This window comes from Erythrolamprus reginae, chromosome 7, assembly GCF_031021105.1.
Source record: "Erythrolamprus reginae isolate rEryReg1 chromosome 7, rEryReg1.hap1, whole genome shotgun sequence".
NCBI lineage: Eukaryota > Metazoa > Chordata > Lepidosauria > Squamata > Dipsadidae > Erythrolamprus > Erythrolamprus reginae.
This window is the reverse complement of record NC_091956.1, coordinates 12,252,980-12,271,648: the sequence shown is the minus strand read 5'-3', so window position 1 is coordinate 12,271,648 and position 18,669 is coordinate 12,252,980. Positions and strand designations below refer to the sequence as shown.

At 41.5% G+C, this 18,669-nt stretch overlaps 1 protein-coding gene across 2 annotated transcripts in view; it reads left to right on the top strand.

Annotated features, from left to right (window-relative positions):
• The window catches only part of CCDC149 (coiled-coil domain containing 149), a 36,529-nt gene extending 21,089 nt beyond the window's left edge, over positions 1–15,440 (top strand). The window contains exons 8-12 of one of the 2 annotated variants that reach the window (XM_070756957.1): positions 1,647–1,731; positions 4,705–4,849; positions 7,821–7,897; positions 9,369–9,473; positions 13,070–15,440. In XM_070756957.1, the coding sequence (XP_070613058.1) occupies positions 1,647–1,731; positions 4,705–4,849; positions 7,821–7,897; positions 9,369–9,473; positions 13,070–13,509 (852 nt within the window). In that variant the 3' untranslated portion in view covers positions 13,510–15,440. The remainder of the gene's footprint in view (positions 1–1,646; positions 1,732–4,704; positions 4,850–7,820; positions 7,898–9,368; positions 9,474–13,069) is intronic. The other variant, XM_070756958.1, reaches the window with a different exon arrangement.
• The last annotated feature ends 3,229 nt before the right edge of the window (positions 15,441–18,669 follow it).

Sequence of the window (18,669 nt, the reverse complement as noted above, 5' to 3'; positions counted from 1 at the left end):
ATATTGTTTTTATTGTTGTTGTGAGCCGCCCCGAGTCTTCAGAGAGGGGCGGCATACAAATCTAATAAATAATTATTATTATTATCTATGGAACCCCATAGGTATATAGTTTAATGACTGTAAGTAGTGACTTATATTCAGTTAAAAAAACCTGCAAGACCAAAATTGTACTTCTTGTCAGAGTTATTTTTCAACTTGTGTTGGAAACGTAGAAGATTCCAGTCAGTGGACAGTTTTCTTAATAAAGACGCTACAGCCGGAAGTTCTTTCTTTAGAAGACTTTTACTTCTTCTTGGTATCAAAACTATTTGCTCTGTACTATATTACAGAATACCTAATCAAACTATTACACTAGACGACTCTCACCATAAACTACCATAGATCATAAACCACACCACAACTAACCACAAACCACATCTATGCAAAGGTGCATTACAATATATACAAGTATTGACCAATCACGTTGTAGCATATTCTGCTGATGCACCATGGCTCAGCATTCCTTTTACTTTACAGTAATTACAGTGTTTTCACTGTACTGTACCTGGAATATTATCTCAGGTTGTAAATCCTGACCTTTCTTTCTTTCTTTCTTTCTTTCTTTCTTTCTTTCTTTCTTTCCTTCTTTCTTTCTTTCTTATTTATTTATTTATTTACTTACTTATTCACTCGCTCATTCATTCATTCATTCTATTTTTATGCCGCCCTTCTCCTTAGACTCAGGGCGGCTTACAATACGTTAGCAATAGCACTTTTGAACAGAGCCAGCATATTTCCCCCACAATCCGGGTCCTCATTTGACCCACCTCGGAAGGATGGAAGAAGGCTGAGTCAACCTTGAGCCGTTGATGAGATTTGAACCGCTGACCTACAGATCTACAGTCAGCTTCAGTGGCCTGCGGTACTGCACTCTACCTGCTGCGCCACCCCGGCTCTAGAATAAGAATCTAGCACTGATGATATTACCTAGTTCGGTAATTAAATGTTTGCAAGGAAATAAGCAAGGTCAAGAGAGCTCATTTCAACCCTGAGCTACAAATATTTTCCTTTATTAGTAATTATTATTATTATTATTATTATTATTATTATTATTATTATTTATTAGATTTGTATGCCGCCCCTCTCCGTAGACTCGGGGCGGCTCACAACAATAACAAGAACAATGTAAGAACAAATCTAATAATTTTAAAAATGCAAAAAAAACCCTTATTAAAAGCAAACATACACACAAACATACCATGTATAAACTGTATAGGCCCGGGGGAGATGTGTCAGTTCCCCCATGCCTGACGGCAGAGATGGGTCTTAAGAACTTTACGAAAGGCAAGGAGGGTGGGGGCAGTTCTGATCTCTGGGGTGAGCTGGTTCCAGAGGGTCGGGGCCGCCACAGAGAAGGCTCTTCTCCTGGGTCCCGCCAAATGACATTGTTTAGTCGACGGGACCCGGAGAAGGCCCACTCTGTGGGACCTAACTGGTCGCCGGGATTCGTGCGGCAGAAGGCGGTCCCGGAGATATTCTGGTCCGATGCCATGAAGGGCTTTATAGGTCATAACCCACACTTTGAATTGAGTAAATTAAGAATCAGATTTTCTTCCCCCCGTTTTTAATACACATTTTTCCCTTGGGCTCCCCCTTTCTTTCTTTAGAACGCTCTAGAAAGAAGGAAGAATTCGAAGGGTCACAGCAAATCGAATAGCAGCGCCCTGACCGGAATCCTTTCTGCAAAGCAAGGTACGGCACAGTTTTCTCCTCGCATTTTGTCTCCTGAAATTTATATACATGATACTAGTAAAAGAGAAACATTAGGACAGGGGATGGAAGGCACGCTGGCAACCTTATGCACGCCCCTTACTGACCTCTTAGGAATCGGGATATTACTAGAGGTGCATATAAAGAACACCACTTAAATTGAATACGTTTTATATGTTGTTTAAGTTTATATAGAAACATAGAAACATAGAAGTCTGATGGCAGAAAAAGACCTCATGGTCCATCTAGTCTGCCCTTATACTATTTCCTGTATTTTATCTTAGGATGTATATACGTTTATCCCAGGCATGTTTAAATTCAGTTCCTGTGGATTTATCTACCACGTCTGCTGGAAGTTTGTTCCAAGGATCTACTACTCTTTCAGTAAAATAATATTTTCTCATGTTGCTTTTGATCTTTCCCCCAACTAACTTCAGATTGTGTCCCCTTGTTCTTGTGTTCACTTTCCTAATAAAAACACTTCCCTCCTGGACCTTATTTATAAAAACACTTCCCTCCTGGACCTTATTCTTTCAGTAAAATAATATTTTCTCACGTTGCTTTTGATCTTTCCCCCAACTAACTTCAGATTGTGTCCCCTTGTTCTTGTGTTCACTTTCCTATTAAAAACACTTCCCTCCTGGACCTTATTTAACCCTTTAACATATTTAAATGTTTCAATCATACTCATTTGTCTTGTCTTTCTATTTTTATATGTAGAAACTTAATAAAGATTATTTTTAAGTTGAAAAAAAAATGAATCAGGAGAGGTCAACAATGGATAGTCTAAGGGTAAAGTTTTAGGGTTTAGGTGATGATACTACAGAGTCTGGTAGTGAGTACCATGCATCAACTATTTGGTTACTAAAGTTGTATTTCCTGCAGCAGTCGGGTTTAGAGCGGTTTACTTTAAGTTTGTATCTGTTGTGCTCGTGTGTTGTTGTGGTTGAAGCTGAAGTAGTTGTTGACAGGAAGGACATCGTAACAGATGATTTTATGGGCTATGCCCTTAATTGACAATTAAATTGACAGTGGTGGGCCCAATAGGACATTTGCAGGATCTCATAATCGCTTTGCATTTGTCTCTATCGGGAAGCAGACTTGGTTCATCTCTGGTTCTAGTGGGCTTTATTTAAAACAGCAGATTTTTCCTTGGTATTCACATGGATCTGCATCTTCACAGATCACAGGGTCTTTTAAATGAACAGCAGAACGATGGCTGGCCAGCCAGGGAGCTTCCCCTCAAAATAACCCCTCAGATTTAATTTTCTTTTTAAATGAATCATTTTTTTTTAATGAATCAACCAGCGAAGGGCTCCACTTACTTTTCCCTACCGGTATGGGATTCTGAGGTTGGCACAGGTGCGCACAAGCCCGACACATATGTCTGTGCCCCCATGCGAGATTTCGCTTCTGCACATGCACCCAAAATGATATATCACACGAAGACATTCATGCAGGTGAGATTTTGGCAAATTTTGCCCTTTCTGCGCATGCACAAAAACAAAAATAGGCCTTCTGCCGCACGAATCCCAACGACCGGTTAGGTCCCACAGAGTTGGCCTTCTCCGGGTCCCGTCAACTAAAGAATTTCCTCTGTCGGGGCCCAGAGGAAGAGCCTTCTCTGTGGCGGCCTCGACCCTCTGGAATCAACTCTCCCCAGAGATTAGGATTGCCCCCACCCTCCTTGCCTTTCCCAAACTCCTTAAAACCCACCTCTGCCGTCAGGCATGGGGAAATTAATTCTCCTGGGCCGTTTTCGCTTTACGTATGGTTTGTATGAGATGTATGATTGTTTTTTATATTAAGGGTTTTAAATTGTTTTAAACAATGGATTTGTATTGTTTTGTTGTTGTGAGCCGCACCGAGTCTCCGGAGAGGGGCGGCATACAAATCTAATAAATAAATAAATAAATCCCCTGTTGCGATCTTCAGATGAGCAATGTCTACAGCAGTGATGGCGAACCTTTTATTCCTCGAGTGCCGAAAGAGCATGTGAGCACGCTATCACACATGCGCGAGTGCCCACACCCATAATTCAATGCCCGAGGAGGGCAAAAACAACTTCCCCCACCCTCTGGAGGCTCTCTGGAAGCCGAAATCACCCTCCCAGAGCCTCTGTGTGAGCTAAAAATCAGCTGGCTGGCACACACTTGCATGTTGGAGCTGAGCTAGGGCTCACATGCCAGCAGATATGGCTCCGTGTGCCACCTGTGGCAGCCATGCCATGGGTAGACTGCTCTACAGCAGTGTTTTTCAACCAGTGTGTCGTGGCACACTAGTGTGCTGCGAGACATGGTCAGGTGTGCCGCGAAGCTCAGAGAGAAAGAAAGCAAGAGAGAGAGAAAGCAAGAGAGAAAGAAAGCAAGAGAGAGAAAGAGTGAGCGAGAGAGAGAAAGAGAACAAGAGAGAGAGAAAGAAAGCAAGAGAGAGAGAAAACAAGAGAAGGAAAGAGAGAAAGAGAGAGAGAGAAAGACATAGAGGGAGGGAGGGAGGGAGAAAGAGAGCAAAAAGAGAGGAAGGAAGAGAAAGAAAGAGGGATGGAGAGAGAGAGAGAAAGAAAGAGGAAGGAAGGGAGAGAAAGAGGGAGGGAGAAAGAAATAGAGTGAAGGGGAGGAAGAGTGAGGGAGATAATTTTTTTGTCCAAACCTTTTTTAGTCCGTCCCCCCCCCCCCGCTCAATGTGCCCCAGGGTTTCGTAAATGTAAAAAATGTGCCGCGGCTCAAAAAAGGTTGAAAATCACTGCTCTACAGGAATGTCATAATAACCATGTTATTAACTTAACAAATACAGTGATTCGCTTAACAACTACGGCAGAAAGAGCCTCAAAAATAGGGCAGAACTCTCTTAACCAGGGCAGCGACAGAAATTTTGGGCTTAATTGTGGTCGCAAATCAAAGACCACCTGTTAAAACATTCCCAAATTTGTGTGGACTTTCTCCAACTGTTTCTTAGTGCAAGAGCTGTTATCCGAGGATCACGGCTGCAGTTTACCTGCGACGCCACAGTCCATTTCTGACCTGAAGTCCTTGGCTACTGCTTTACTGGAGACAATCCACGAGAAGAATATGGTCATCCAGCACCAAAGACAAACCAATAAGTAAGTGCTTCCCCCCCTCCCCCATACAATATGCTGTGGTACCTCTACTTACAAACTTAATTCATTCCGTGACCAGGTTCTTAAGTAGAAAAATTTGTTAGAAGAAGCCATTTTCCCCATAGGAAACAATGTAAAAGCAAATAATGTGTGTGATTGGGGAAACCACAGGGAGGGTGGAGGCCCTGTTTCCTCCCAGGAGATTCCTAGAAAGGCCCCACGGAGGCTTCTCCCCGCCTTTTCCGGCCATGTTTCCCCCAGGAGATTCCTAGAGAGGCCCCACGGAGGCTTCTCCCTGCCTTTTCCGGCCCTGTTTCCTCCCAGGAGATTCCTAGAGAGGCCCCACGGAGGCTTCTCCCTGCCTTTTCCGGCCCTGTTTCCTCCCAGGAGATTCCTAGAGAGGCCCCACGGAGGCTTCTCCCTGCCTTTTCCGGCCCTGTTTCCTCCCAGGAGATTCCTAGAGAGGCCCCACGGAGGCTTCTCCCTGCCTTTTCTGGCCCTGTTTCCTCCCAGGTGATTCCTAGAGAGGCCCCACAGAGGCTTCTCCCTGCCTTTTCCGGTTACAGTTTCAGAGGCTCGGGTTTGTAAGTGGAAAATGGTTCTTGAGAAGAGGCAAAAAAAATCTTGAACACCTGGTTCTTATCTAGAAAAGTTTGTAAGTAAAGGCATTTGTAGGTAGAGGTGCCACTGTACTTGTTCTGTGCACAGCCCTCGGAGTGAAACCCCCGACTCAAAAATCCTTTATTTTATGAATTAGTCAAACTCTTTATTGATGCAAGCACACATAATGAAAGCGGGTTTTAAAAGCCTCGGAGAAGGGAGGATTTTTTCTTTGGGAGCTACATGTCAACAAGGTCTAGGAAGAAAGCGCCAAGCTCGGCCTAATAATTATTCCAAAGATTTATTTATTTTTTATTTATTTATTTTGTCCAATACACAATGAGGGTTTTAGTGGGTATACAGTATATCTATATACACATAGTAAAATACATGATGAAGGTTATAGAGGAGATACTCATAGTAAAATATATCTAAGAAATACAGTGATACCTTGTCTTACAAACTTAATTGGTTCCGGGACGAGGTTCTTAAGGTGAAAAGTTTGTAAGATGAAACAATGTTTCCCATAGGAATCAATGGAAAAGCGATTAATGCGTGCAAGCCCAAAATTCACCCCTTTTGCCAGCCGAAGCGCCCGTTTTTGCACTGCTGGGATTCCCCTGAGGCTCCCCTCCATGGGAAACCCCACCTCCGGACTTCTGTGTTTTTGCAATGCTGCAGGGGAATCCCAGCATCGCAAAAACGAGCACTTTGCTGGCAATGGAAGTTTGGAGGTGGGGTTTACCAGCGAAGGGAGCATCAGAGAAATCACAGCATCGCAAAAACACTGAAGTCCTCCGGACCTCTGTGTTTTTGCGCTGCTGCGATTTCACTGAGGCTCCCCTCGCTGGGAAACTACACCCCGAGACTTCCATTGCCAGCGAAGCACCCGTTTTTGTGCTGCTGGGATTCTCCTGCTGGGATTCCCCTGCAGCATCTCAAAAACACGGAAGTCCAGAAGTGGGATTTCCCATGGAGGGGAGCCTCAGGGGAATCCCAGCAGTGCAAAATCGGATGCTCCGCTGGCAACGGAAGTCCAAAGGTGGGGCATACCAGTGGCGGCGGTGGGTTTGTAAGGTGAAAATAGTTTGTAAGAAGAGGCAAAAAAATCTTAAACCCCGGGTTTGTATCTCGAAAAGTTTGTATGACGAGGTATCACTGTAATAGAAAAGAAGGTTTAGTAATAGAACATATCAATGAAAGAATAGAAAAGAGATATAGGAATAGAAGAAAGGAATAGGAGATATAGGAGAGCAATAGGACAGGGGACGGAAGGCACTCTAGTGCACTTGTACTCGCCCCTTATTGACCTCTTAGGAATCTGGATAGGTCAACCGTAGATAATCTAAGGGTAAAGTGTTGGGGGTTTAAGCATACGATTTACATTCACCGGAGTCTTGGAAATGAGCATCCAGATGAGAATGTGTGTAATTGAGGCAGAAATCATGGTTTTAAAGCTTCGTTCAAGCACACTCCCAGTTTCATATCTCCTCCATTGAGCAACGATGAAACTCCACACCCCATTTCCCAAGATCCTTTGATTTTATGATGCCTGGAAGTGACATCACACCTCAGAGAGGCTAAGTCTAATATTAAATGTTACTTAACATTATATGTTTTATTGTTTTATATTGCCTATGACTGTACTCCGTCCAAAGCTCACTAGGAATTGGACAGCTTAGAAGTTAAATAAATTATTATTATTTATTTATTTATTTATTTATTTATTTATTTATTATTAGATTTGTATGCCACCCCTCTCCGAAGACTCGGGGCGGCTAGCAACAATATAAAAAGACAATGTAAACAAATCTAATATTAAAAACAATCTAAAAAACCCCAATTTAAAGAACCATACATACAAACATAACATGTATAAATTCTATAAGCCTAGGGGGAAGGGAAATTTCAATTCCCCCATGCCTGACGACAGAGGTGGGTTTTAAGGAGCTTGCAAAAGGCAAGGAGGGTGGGGGCAACTCTGATATCTGGGGGGAGCTGGTTCCAGAGGGTCGGGGCCGCCACAGAGAAGGCTCTTCTCCTGGGTCCCGCCAAACGACATTGCTTAGTCGACGGGACCCGGAGAAGGCCAACTCTGTGGGACCTAACCGGTCGCTGGGATTCATGCGGCAGAAGGCGGTCCTGGAGATAATCTGGTCCGATGCCATGAAGGGCTTTATAGGTCATAACCAACACTTTGAATTGTGACCGGAAATTGATCGGCAACCAATGCAGACTGCTGAGTGTAGGTGTAACATGGGCATACCTTGGGAGGCCCATGATTGCTCTCGCAGCGGCATTCTGCACGATCTGAAGTTTCCGAACACTTTTCATTAAATTAAATTAAATATAAAATGTCGAATCCTTGTTTCAGAATCTTAGGCAACCGTGTGTCAGAGCTGGAGAAAAAACTGAGGACTTTAGAAGTTTCCGGCTTATGGAGTCTCCCAGGTTAGTAGCATTTAGTTAAAATTTCCACCTTGTGAATTGCAAAAGGCCGCTCTGCTTGAATCCACACATATACTCTGTTTAAAACAGGTAGGCCTCAACTTAGAAACTTAGAAGATTGAGGGCAGAAAAAGACCTCATAGTCCATCTAGTCTGCCCTGATACTATTTCCTGTATTGTATCTTAGGATGGATATATGTTTATCCCAGGTATGTTTAAATTCAGTTCCTGTGGATTTACCAACCACGTCTGCTGGGAGAATTGGGACCCCTTGTTCTTGGGGTCACTTCCCTCCTGAACCTTATTTAACCCTTTAACATATTTAAATGTTTCAATCATGTCCCCTGTTTATGATCGTCACAATGACTCCGGGGATGTGTTGGTGACCTTCCGACCAGGGGAGCCAATGGGGGAAACCCGATCCACTTAACAACCACGTTACTCATTTAATAACTTTGTTGATTCGCTTAACACATGCGGCAAATAAAGTTGTAAAACCGAGCAAAACTCATTTAGCAAATTTCTCACTTAACAACATGAAAGTTAGGCTCGATTGTGGCTGTAAGCTGATGGATACCTGTAGTTATTTGTGGTGAAGGTAAAGGTGGATTTGCAACCTCTTTTCAAACTTGGGCTTTGGGTTTTGTTCCTATTGTTCTTAACAATACACTCTCTTAATTTGAATGTTTCTCCAGAGGAATTTATAAATGCACGGAAGAGGCGTCTGGCGTTTTTAAAAGCAAAACGATGGTGAAAGATCGGCCGCCATCTTGGTTCTTGTTTAGACATCAAACTAACATTTGATATAATAATGGTTTTCTTTCCTTCTTTTTCTCTTTGCTGCCTGAAGGCCTGAGCTACAATATCTCAGTGGGATTTGGGAGTAGGTTTCTCCTTGACGTATTTACATTTTTTAGTTTACTTTTTTTTTAAAATGTGCACAAAAGTATTTATCCCTGGCACGCGTCAGTAGAAACGTTATCTGAATGTTCTTAAATGCTGCCTTGCCCAATTTAAGATATTCGACTCAGACAGATGCGAGAGAAATAAGAGGTCCCTTGCATAAATTATTTCTAATTGGAAGGAAGTAAAATAAGGGGAGAAATATTTCTGAGTGTAAGGAGAGGCAAATATAATAGTTGAGGAGGGAAGGAGGAAGGAAGGAAGGAAGGAAGGAAGGAGACAGGAAAGAAGAAAGAAAGGATGGAGGGAGGGAGGGAGAAAGGGAGGGAGGGACTGAAGGAAGAAGGAAAGAAGATGATGGATGGATGGATACATATATACATACATACATACATACATACACTGCTCAAAAAAATAAAGGGAACACTTAAACAACACAAAATAACTCCAAGTCAATCAAACATCTGTGAAATCAAACTGTCCACTTAGGAAACAACACTGATTGACAATCAATTTCACAGGCTGTTGTGCACATTCAACGTTGTCATATGTCCATGTCGTATAATTATAGGTGGCAGGGATACGATTACCTTCAGTGATCCAGCTGTTCCTGTGATCCAGAGGTCACGCTCCCCATTACCAGCATTCGTTGAGAAACCACAGCAGAATCTAGAAGGTAAACCTCTGGAGTCATCATAGCAGCTTGCCTTATGTGTGTGTGTCGGAGTGGGGTGCAGCAGTTAGAGGTGCCGCTGTGGTTTGGCTTCTGGATAGTGGTTGTATTTTGTCTGTGGGCTGGGTATGGGTTTAGGTCTGGTGAGGGTGATTGGTGGTTGACTCATCCACTTCCATCCTTCCGAGGTCAGTAAAATGAGGACTCAAATTGTTGGGTGCAAGAGACTGACTCTGTAAACCATTGTTAAAGCACCATGAAGTGGTGCCTACATCTAAGTGCTACTGTTATTGCTAATTAGGACAATAGCAATAGGACTGGGCATAATAATAATAATAATAATAATAATAATAATAATAATAATAATAATAACAATAACAACAACAACAACAACAATAATAATAATAATAATATATTAGATTTGTATGTCGCCCCTCTCCGAAGACTTGGGGCGGCTCACAACAATGATAAAAACAATATTATAGTAGCACAAATCTAATATTAAAAGAAATAACTAAAACCCTATCATATTCAAACCAAACAACACATACATACCAAACACAAATTATAAGGAGCATGGGGGAAAGATGTCTCAAATCCCCCATGCCTGGCGGTATAGGTGGGTCTTGAGTAGTTTACCAAAGACAAGGAGGATGGGACCAGTTCTAATCTCCAGGGGGAGTTGATTCCAGAGGGCCGGGGCCGCCACAGAGAAGGCTCTTCCCCTGGGGCCCGCCAGACGACATTGTTTAGTCGACGGGACCTGGAGAAGGCCAACTCTGTGGGACCTTATCGGTCGCTGGGATTCGTGCGGTAGCAGGCGGTTCCGGAGGTACTCTGGTCCAATGCCATGTAGGGCTTTAAAGGTCATAACCAACACTTTGAATTGTGATCGGAAATTGATCGGCAGCCAATGCAGGCCACGGAGTGTTGTAGACACGTGGGCGAATCTGGGAAGCCCCACAATGGCTCTCGCAGCCGCATTCTGCACGATCTGAAATTTCCGAACACTTTTCAAAGGTAGCCCCATGTAGAGAGCGTTGCAGTAATCGAACCTCGAGGTGATGAGGGCATGAGTGACTGTGAGCAGTGAGTCCCCGTCCAAATAGGGCCACAACTGGTGCACCAGGCGAACCTGGGCAAACGTCCCCCTCGCCACAGCTGAAAGATGTTTCTCTAATGTGAGCTGGACATTAGGAGGACGCCCAAGTTGCGTACCCTCTCTGAGGGGGTCAATAATTTCCCCCCCCACGGTGATGGATAGACAGATGGAATTGTCCTTGGGAGGCAAGACCCACAGCCACTCCGTCTGGTCTGGGTTGAGTTTGAGTTTGTTGACACCCATCTAGGCCCCAACAGCCTCCAGGCACCGGCACATCACTTCCACTGCTTCGTTGACTGGACATGGGGTGGAGATGTACAACTGGGTATCATCCGCATATTGATGATACCTCACCCCATGCCCTTGGATATTATTCTCCCAAAGTCATGGTGTAAATTAGAGGTGTCCAACCTTGGCAATTTCAAGACCTGCGGACTTCAACTCTCAGAATTCCTCAGCCAGCATAGGGAATTCTGGGAGCCGAAGTCTACAAGTCTTCAATCTGCCAAGGTTGGGACCCAATGGTCTAAATTCTGTTAAAGGATGTGCAGAGTCATCTCTGAGTTGTGAAAGATACACATACACAGAGGAAACGTGGAGTTCTAGCAGCTATCCGGCTGATAGCACAGAGATACGAATAATGGTTCAGTAATCCTCAATCTGAGTATTGCATTGGCAGTTCTGTGTTAGCAAAAACTTCAGAAGAGAAGGATTTAGGGGTCGTGATTTCTGACAGTCTCAAAATGGGTGAGCAGTGTGGTCTGGCAGTAGGAAAAGCAAGTAGGATGCTTGGCTGCATAGCTAGAGGTATAACAAGCAGGAAGAGGGAGATTGTGATCCCCTTATATAGAGCGCTGGTGAGACCACATTTGGAATACTGTGTTCAGTTGTGGAGACCTCACCTACAAAAAGATATTGACAAAATTGAACGGGTCCAAAGACGGGCTGCAAGAATGGTGGAAGGTCTTAAGCATAAAACGTATCAGGAAAGACTTCATGAACTCAATCTGTATAGTTTGGAGGACAGAAGGAAAAGGGGGGACATGATCGAAACATTTAAATATGTTAAAGGGTTAAATAAGGTCCAGGAGGGAAGGGTTTTTAATAGGAAAATGAACACAAGAACAAGGGGACACATTCTGAGGTTAGTTGGGGGAAAGATCAGAAGCAACGTGAGAAAATATTATTTCACTGAAAGAGTAGTAGATCCTTGGAACAAACTTCCAGCAGATGTGGTTGGTAAATCCACAGTAACTGAATTTAAACATGCCCGTGATAAACATATATCCATTGTAAGATAAAATACAGGATATAGTATAAGGGCAGACTAGATGGACCATGAGGTCTTTTTCTGCCGTCAATCTTCTACGTTTCTATGTTTCTAATACAATCCAGATACATCAAGTGTATAAAATATTATTTACCCTGCGCAACTAGATTTACCATCCTAGGTTTAGAAAGCTTAGAACTACGTCGCCTTAAACACGATCTAAGCATAGCCCATATAATCATGTGCTACAATGTCCTTCCTGTCAACGACTACTCCAGCTTCAACCACAACAACACACGAGCACACAACAGATACAAACTCAAAGTAAACCACTCTAAAGTCAACTGCAGGAAATACAACTTTAGTAACTGAGTAGTTGATGCATGGAACTTACTACCTGACCCTGTAGTATCATCACCTAACCCCCAAAACTTTACCCATAGACTATTCACTGTTGACCTCTCCCGATTCCTAAGAGGTCAGTAAGGGGCGTGCATAAGTGCACCAGAGTGCCTTCCATCCCTGGTCCTAATTTTATTATTATTATTATTATTATTATTATTATTATTATTATTATTATTATTATTAATTAGATTTGTATGCCGCCCCTCTCCGCAGACTCGGGGCGGCTCACAGCAGTGATAAAAACAATATATATTGACAAATCTAATAATTAAAATCTAAGATAACAATTATACATTTAAAAATCTAAAAGCAAGGAACCCCAATATAAAAAACATACATACAGTCATATCATGCACTAATGTTTCTCTTTTACTAGTATCATATATATAAATATTATTATATCTCTGTATACCACCAATACGTACTTGACAAAACAAATAACTAAATAAAAATAAAATAAATAAATATCTTATCTCAAGAACGCTCCTGGTCGTACACAAATCAGTCAACATATACAAAACTTACTTGTCTTACTTGTTCAGCTTACAAATACATAAACCAGCATTTAACACAGTTTCTATTACAACAGTCATAAAGAACATAATAGAAATAGCACAGAGAGAGAATCATGCTTCTGGCTCCCTCTTGTGGCCATCGGTAACACTAACTCTTAAAGCAATAGTGTTTCAAAACATTTAAGCATACATACCCAACCAGGTATGTACATAGTACTAACCAGTTCTGCCGATGAAAATTACTTTGTCCTTATCTATTGGATGTCCAGACAGAAACATGCAATATTCCCATTTTTTCCTCCTCTAGAAGATCAATCAAGGCAGCCCCCAGTCACGTGTCCTGCTAAAAGAGACTCGACTCTTCCAGAGGAACCTGTTGTCCTCGCAGATGACTTGTGCAGAACCTCAAGGAGTAGTCATCAAGCCAACGATTTCCATTCCTCCTTGTCCCAGTTTCTATCAGAAGAAGAAGACGGCACGATCGGCCTTGAGACGGACAGCTCGAAGCTGGCCGAGGATCTGTCGATTGTCAAGCTGGAGAATGGAGGAATGGAAGATCCGACAGACGATCTGACGGACAAACGAGACGGAAGCCCGGCAGAGCTGGACAGTTTAGCTGAAGGGCACTCTCCCTTGTCCGGCCTTCCGGCCTGGAGTTCCAAAGAAGCGTCCGAGCATCTGGATGAAATCCAGACAGCGGAAGAACGGACAGGCACCCAGGAAAACAGTGTGGCGTTGGGTAGCTGAAAATGACCAAAGAAAATGTATATGACCGTGTTGGATGTTAAAAGAGGCTCCAAAGTTGATTCTTTCATCTTCAGCCTTCTTTGAGTTGCATTCCAAATGAAATGCCTGAAGCTACAAGATGGAAGATTATTATTTCTTTTTCTCCTTCTACTTCTTTTTCTTCCCCTTCCTCCTCCTCCTCCTCCCCTTCTTCTTCTTCTTATTCTTCCTCCTCTTCCTCCTCCTCCTCTTCCTCCTCCTCCTTTTCTTCTTTCTCCTCCTCCTCCTCCTCCCCACTCTTGGTGAACACTTTGATCTTTTTGTCATGTTCTCCATCTTGACCTTTTCCCCACTCCGCCTTTTTGTTTTTCAGATGTGAATATCGCTTCTCCCGTTAACACTATAATGCATACAAGATAAATAAACAAAGGCCTAAATTGCCTCTCTCTCTCTCTCCCTCTCTTTCTCTCTTTCTCTGTCTCTCCTTGTAGAATGTTTATTTTTCTCTTTCTCTCTCTTTCTCTCTTTTCCTTTCTCTATTTTTCTCTCTCTCTGTCTCTCTTTGTAGAATATTTTTCTCTGTCTCTTTCTTTCTGTTTCTCTTTCCCTTTCTTTCTTTGTAGAATGTTTAATTTGTCTCTCTCTCTTTCTCCCTTTCTGTCTCTCTCTTTGTAGAATGTTTATTTCTCTCTCTCTCTCTCCCCCTCTTTCTCTCTCTGTCTCTCTTTGTAGAATGTTCATTTTTTTCTCTCTCTCTTTCCCTTTCTCTATTTCTCTCTCTCTGTCTCTCTCTCTCTCTCTTTGTAGAATATTTATTTTTCTTTCTCTGTTTCTCTCTCTCTCTCTTTCCCTTTCTCTCTTTCTCTCTCTCTTTGTAGAATGTTTAATTTTTTTCTCTCTTTCTCTCTGTCTCTGTCTCTGTCTCTTTCTCCCTTTCTGTCTCTCTCTTTGTAGAATGTTTATTTCTCTCTCTTTCCCTTTCTCTATTTCTCTCTCTCTGTCTCTCTCTCTGTCTCTCTTTGTAGAATATTTATTTTTCTTTCTCTGTTTCTCTCTCTTTCCCTTTCTCTCTCTCTTTGTAGAATGTTTAATTTTTTTCTCTCTTTCTCTCTGTCTCTGTCTCTTTCTCCCTTTCTGTCTCTCTCTTTGTAGAATGTTTATTTCTCTCTCTTTCCCTTTCTCTATTTCTCTCTCTCTGTCTCTCTCTCTGTCTCTCTTTGTAGAATATTTATTTTTCTTTCTCTGTTTCTCTCTCTCTCTCTTTCCCTTTCTCTCTCTCTTTGTAGAATGTTTAATTTTTTTCTCTCTTTCTCTCTGTCTTTGTCTCTTTCTCCCTTTCTCTCTCTCTCTTTGTAGAATGTTTATTTCTCTCTCTTTCCCTTTCTCTATTTCTCTCTCTATTTCTCTCTCTCTGTCTCTCTCTCTGTCTCTTTGTAGAATATTTATTTTTTTTTCTCTGTTTCTCTCTCTCTCTCTTTCCCTTTCTCTCTCTCTTTGTAGAATGTTTAATTTTTTTCTCTTTCTCTCTGTCTCTGTCACTTTCTCCCTTTCTGTCTCTCTCTTTGTAGAATGTTTATTTCTCTCTTTCCCTTTCTCTATTTCTCTCTCTCTGTCTCTCTCTCTGTCTCTCTTTGTAGAACATTTATTTTTCTCTCTTTCTTTCTCTGTTTCTCTCTTTCCCTTTCTCTCTTTCTCTCTCTCTTTGTAGAATGTTTAATTTTTCTCTCTCTCTCTCTGTCTCTGTCTCTTTTTTTCCTCCCTTTCTGTCTCTCTCTTTGTAGAATGATTATTTCTCTCTTTCTCTCTCTTTCTCTCTCTCTCTCTTTGCAGAATGTATATTTTTGGCATGGTGCCTGCCTGAATATATTTTAAGAGATTTAAATGTCAGGAAGACTATTGGACTCGGTTGAACCGGCAGAATGAGAAACAATAAAACACAAAGGGATCTGCGAGCTAATTTTCCTTTTCTTTTTTCCTTGGTACAAATGAGGTAATATTCAACAGCCAATCGTTGGAAACGTTTCAGCAGAGCTGGAAGAAGGACCTTCTTAGAGGATGGATTAATTCCCAACAAGATAAGATTCCTTCCAAATCCGGAGAAGTAATTTGTTTGAAGCTTACGGTTTTAGTCTCGGGCTCCCATGCCAGCTTTATCTTTGGCCAAAGTCAAATTAAAAAAGCTTAATCAAGCGAAATCAATTAATCGGAATAGAGCTGGGAGGGTACTTGGAGGTGATCTAGTCCAACCAGAAGATTCCAGACTAATGACTTTCCAGTCTCTTCTTAAAATCCTCCAGGAATGAAACACCCACAACTTCTGGTGGCAAGCTGTTCCACTGGTCGATTGTCCTCACTTGTTAGGAAGTTTCTCCTTAATTTCAAGTTGCTTCTCTCCTCGATTATTATTTTCCATCCGTCATTTATGTCCTGCCTACAAGTGCTTTGGAGAATAGCTTGACTCCTTCTTCTTTGGGGCAACCCCTCAGATACTGGAACGCGGCTACCGTATCGCTTCAGCCCTAATTCTTCTTCTTTTTCAAAAAATAACTTTTATTAGAGAAAAAATAAGTTTATATACAAATATACAGTGGGGGAAAAAAGTATTTAGCCACTTAAAAAGATGAGAGAGGCCTGTAATTGACATCTTAGGTAGACCTCAACCATGAGAGACAACATAAGAAAATACATCCATGATGTCAATTACAGGCCTCTCTCATCTTTTTAAGTGGGAGAACTTGCACAATTGGTGTGTGACTAAATACTTCCCCCCACACACACTTTACCCTTAGATTATCTACGGTTGACCTATCCAGATTCCTAAGAGGTCAGTAAGGGGCGAGTACACATGCACTAGAGTGCCTTCTGTCCCCTGTCCTATTGCTCTCCTATATCTCCTATACCTTTCTTCTATTCCTATATCTCTTCTTCTATTCTTTCATTGATATGTTTTCTTCCTCTATCTTCTCTTCTATTCTTTCTTTTACTATGAGTATCTCCTCTATAACCTTCATCATGTATTGGGGTGGCGCAGCAGGTAGAGTGCTGTACTGCAAGCCACTGAAGCTGACTGTAGATCTGCAGGTCAGCGGTTCAAATCTCATCAGCGGCTCAAGGTTGACTCAGCCTTCCATCCTTCCGAGGTGGGTCAAATGAGGACCCGGATTGTGGGGGCAATAGGCTGGCTCTGTTAAAAAGTGCTATTGCTAACATGTTGTAAGCCGCCCTGAGTCTAAGGAGAAGGGCGGCATAAAAATTGAATAAATAAATATATATATATGCCCAATAAAACCCTCATTGTGTATTGGACAAAATAAATAAATAAATAAATAAAATAAACAAACAAAAATATACGCACAACTTTAAAAACGACAGATGACCTTGCTCTCTCTTTCTTTACGTATTGTCACTGATACATTTTTAAGTTGTTTGCAGATTTCCATATCGGTGTCATACATGCCTATACAATTTAACTCTATTTCTTATTTTATTTATTTTATTTATTAAATGTATTTATTTATTAAATTTGTATGCCGCCCCTCTCCGCAGACTTGGGGCGGCATACAAGTTTATATTGGTAGTAATAATAACTTAAACTCGTAATAAATACTTAATTATTAATAGCACGTAAAAATCATTCTAAATCTTGGAATGTCTAACATTTAACTAATTTTTGCCTATCTATATTCTATACTCTTAATTCTAAATTCTTCTTTCCTTCGGACTAGCCAAACCCAAATTCCTGCAACCGTTCTTCCTATGTTTTAATCTCCAGACCTTTCATTGTCTTAGTTGCTCTTCTCTGCACTTTGTCCAAAGTCTCAACGTCTTTTTTTGTAACATGGCGACCAAAACTGGATGGAGGATTCCAAGTGTGGCCTTACTAAGGATTTACAAAGTGGTACTAATATTTCACGTGATTTTGATTCTATGCCTCTTGTACAACCAACGATTGGATTAGCCTTTTTGGCTGCTGTTGCACATGGCTGGTTCGTGTTTTGTGATCGTCCACCAGGACTCCAAGATCAGAATCAGAATAGATCTTGGAGAACATCTAGTCCAACTCTCTGCTTAGGAAGGAAACCCTACTCCACTTCAGACAGATGGTTATCCAACATCTTCTTTAAAACTTCCAGTGTTGGAGCATTTACAACTTCTGGTGGCAGGCTGTTCCACTGATTAATTGTTCTAAATGTCAGGAATGTTCTCCTTAGTTCTAAGTTGCTTCTCTCCTTGTATAGTTTCCACCCATTGCTTCTTGTCCTACCCTCAGGTGCTTTGGAGAATAGATTGACTTCTTCTTCTTTGTGGCAACTCCAGAGATATTGGAACACTGTTATCATGTCTCCCCTGGTCCTTCTTTTTATTAAACTAGACATGCTCAGTTCCTGCACTCTTTCTAGCCTTCAGTCCCCTAATCCTCTTTGTCGCTCTTCTCTGTACTCTTTCTAGAGTCTCAACATCCTTTATACATCATAGTGATCAAAATATTCCAGGTGTGGCCTTACCTTGGAATACATATAAAAAATGCTATTAAGTGCCACAAATTCTAATGCTTTATGTTAAATCACCTGCATGTCCACCAGCATTATAGTTGTTTCAATATTCATATCTACCTGTGGTTTCTACCTGTCCCAAAGGAAGCAGATGGAGACTAGGAGAATATTCAACACGGAAGTTAGAGATAGAATAGAATAGAATAGAATTTTTATTGGCCAAGTGTGATTGGACACACAAGGAATTTGTCTTGATGCATATGCTCTCAACGTACATAAAATAAAATATACATTTGTCAAGAATCATGTGGTACAACACTTAATGATTGTCATAGGAGTCAAATAAGCAATGAAGAAGCAATATTAATAAAAATCTTAGGATATACGCAACAAGTTACAGTCATACAGTCAACATGGGAGGAAATGGGTGATAGGAATGATGAGAAAAACTAGTAGAATAGAAGTGCAGATTTAGTAGAAAGTCTGACAGTGTTGATGATGGGCAGGTTGGATTTGATTGAAGTCAAGTCGATTTAAATTGTGATTTAAATCATGATTTAAAGAACTAGTAAAAAAGGCTTTATTTAAATGAAATCAATTTAAATTGTAATTTTAAAATAGCAACCGTTATTTCTGTCCCAGAGCAGCTCCTCCTCTGTCTAACCTGCTATTGACTGACCGACAATCT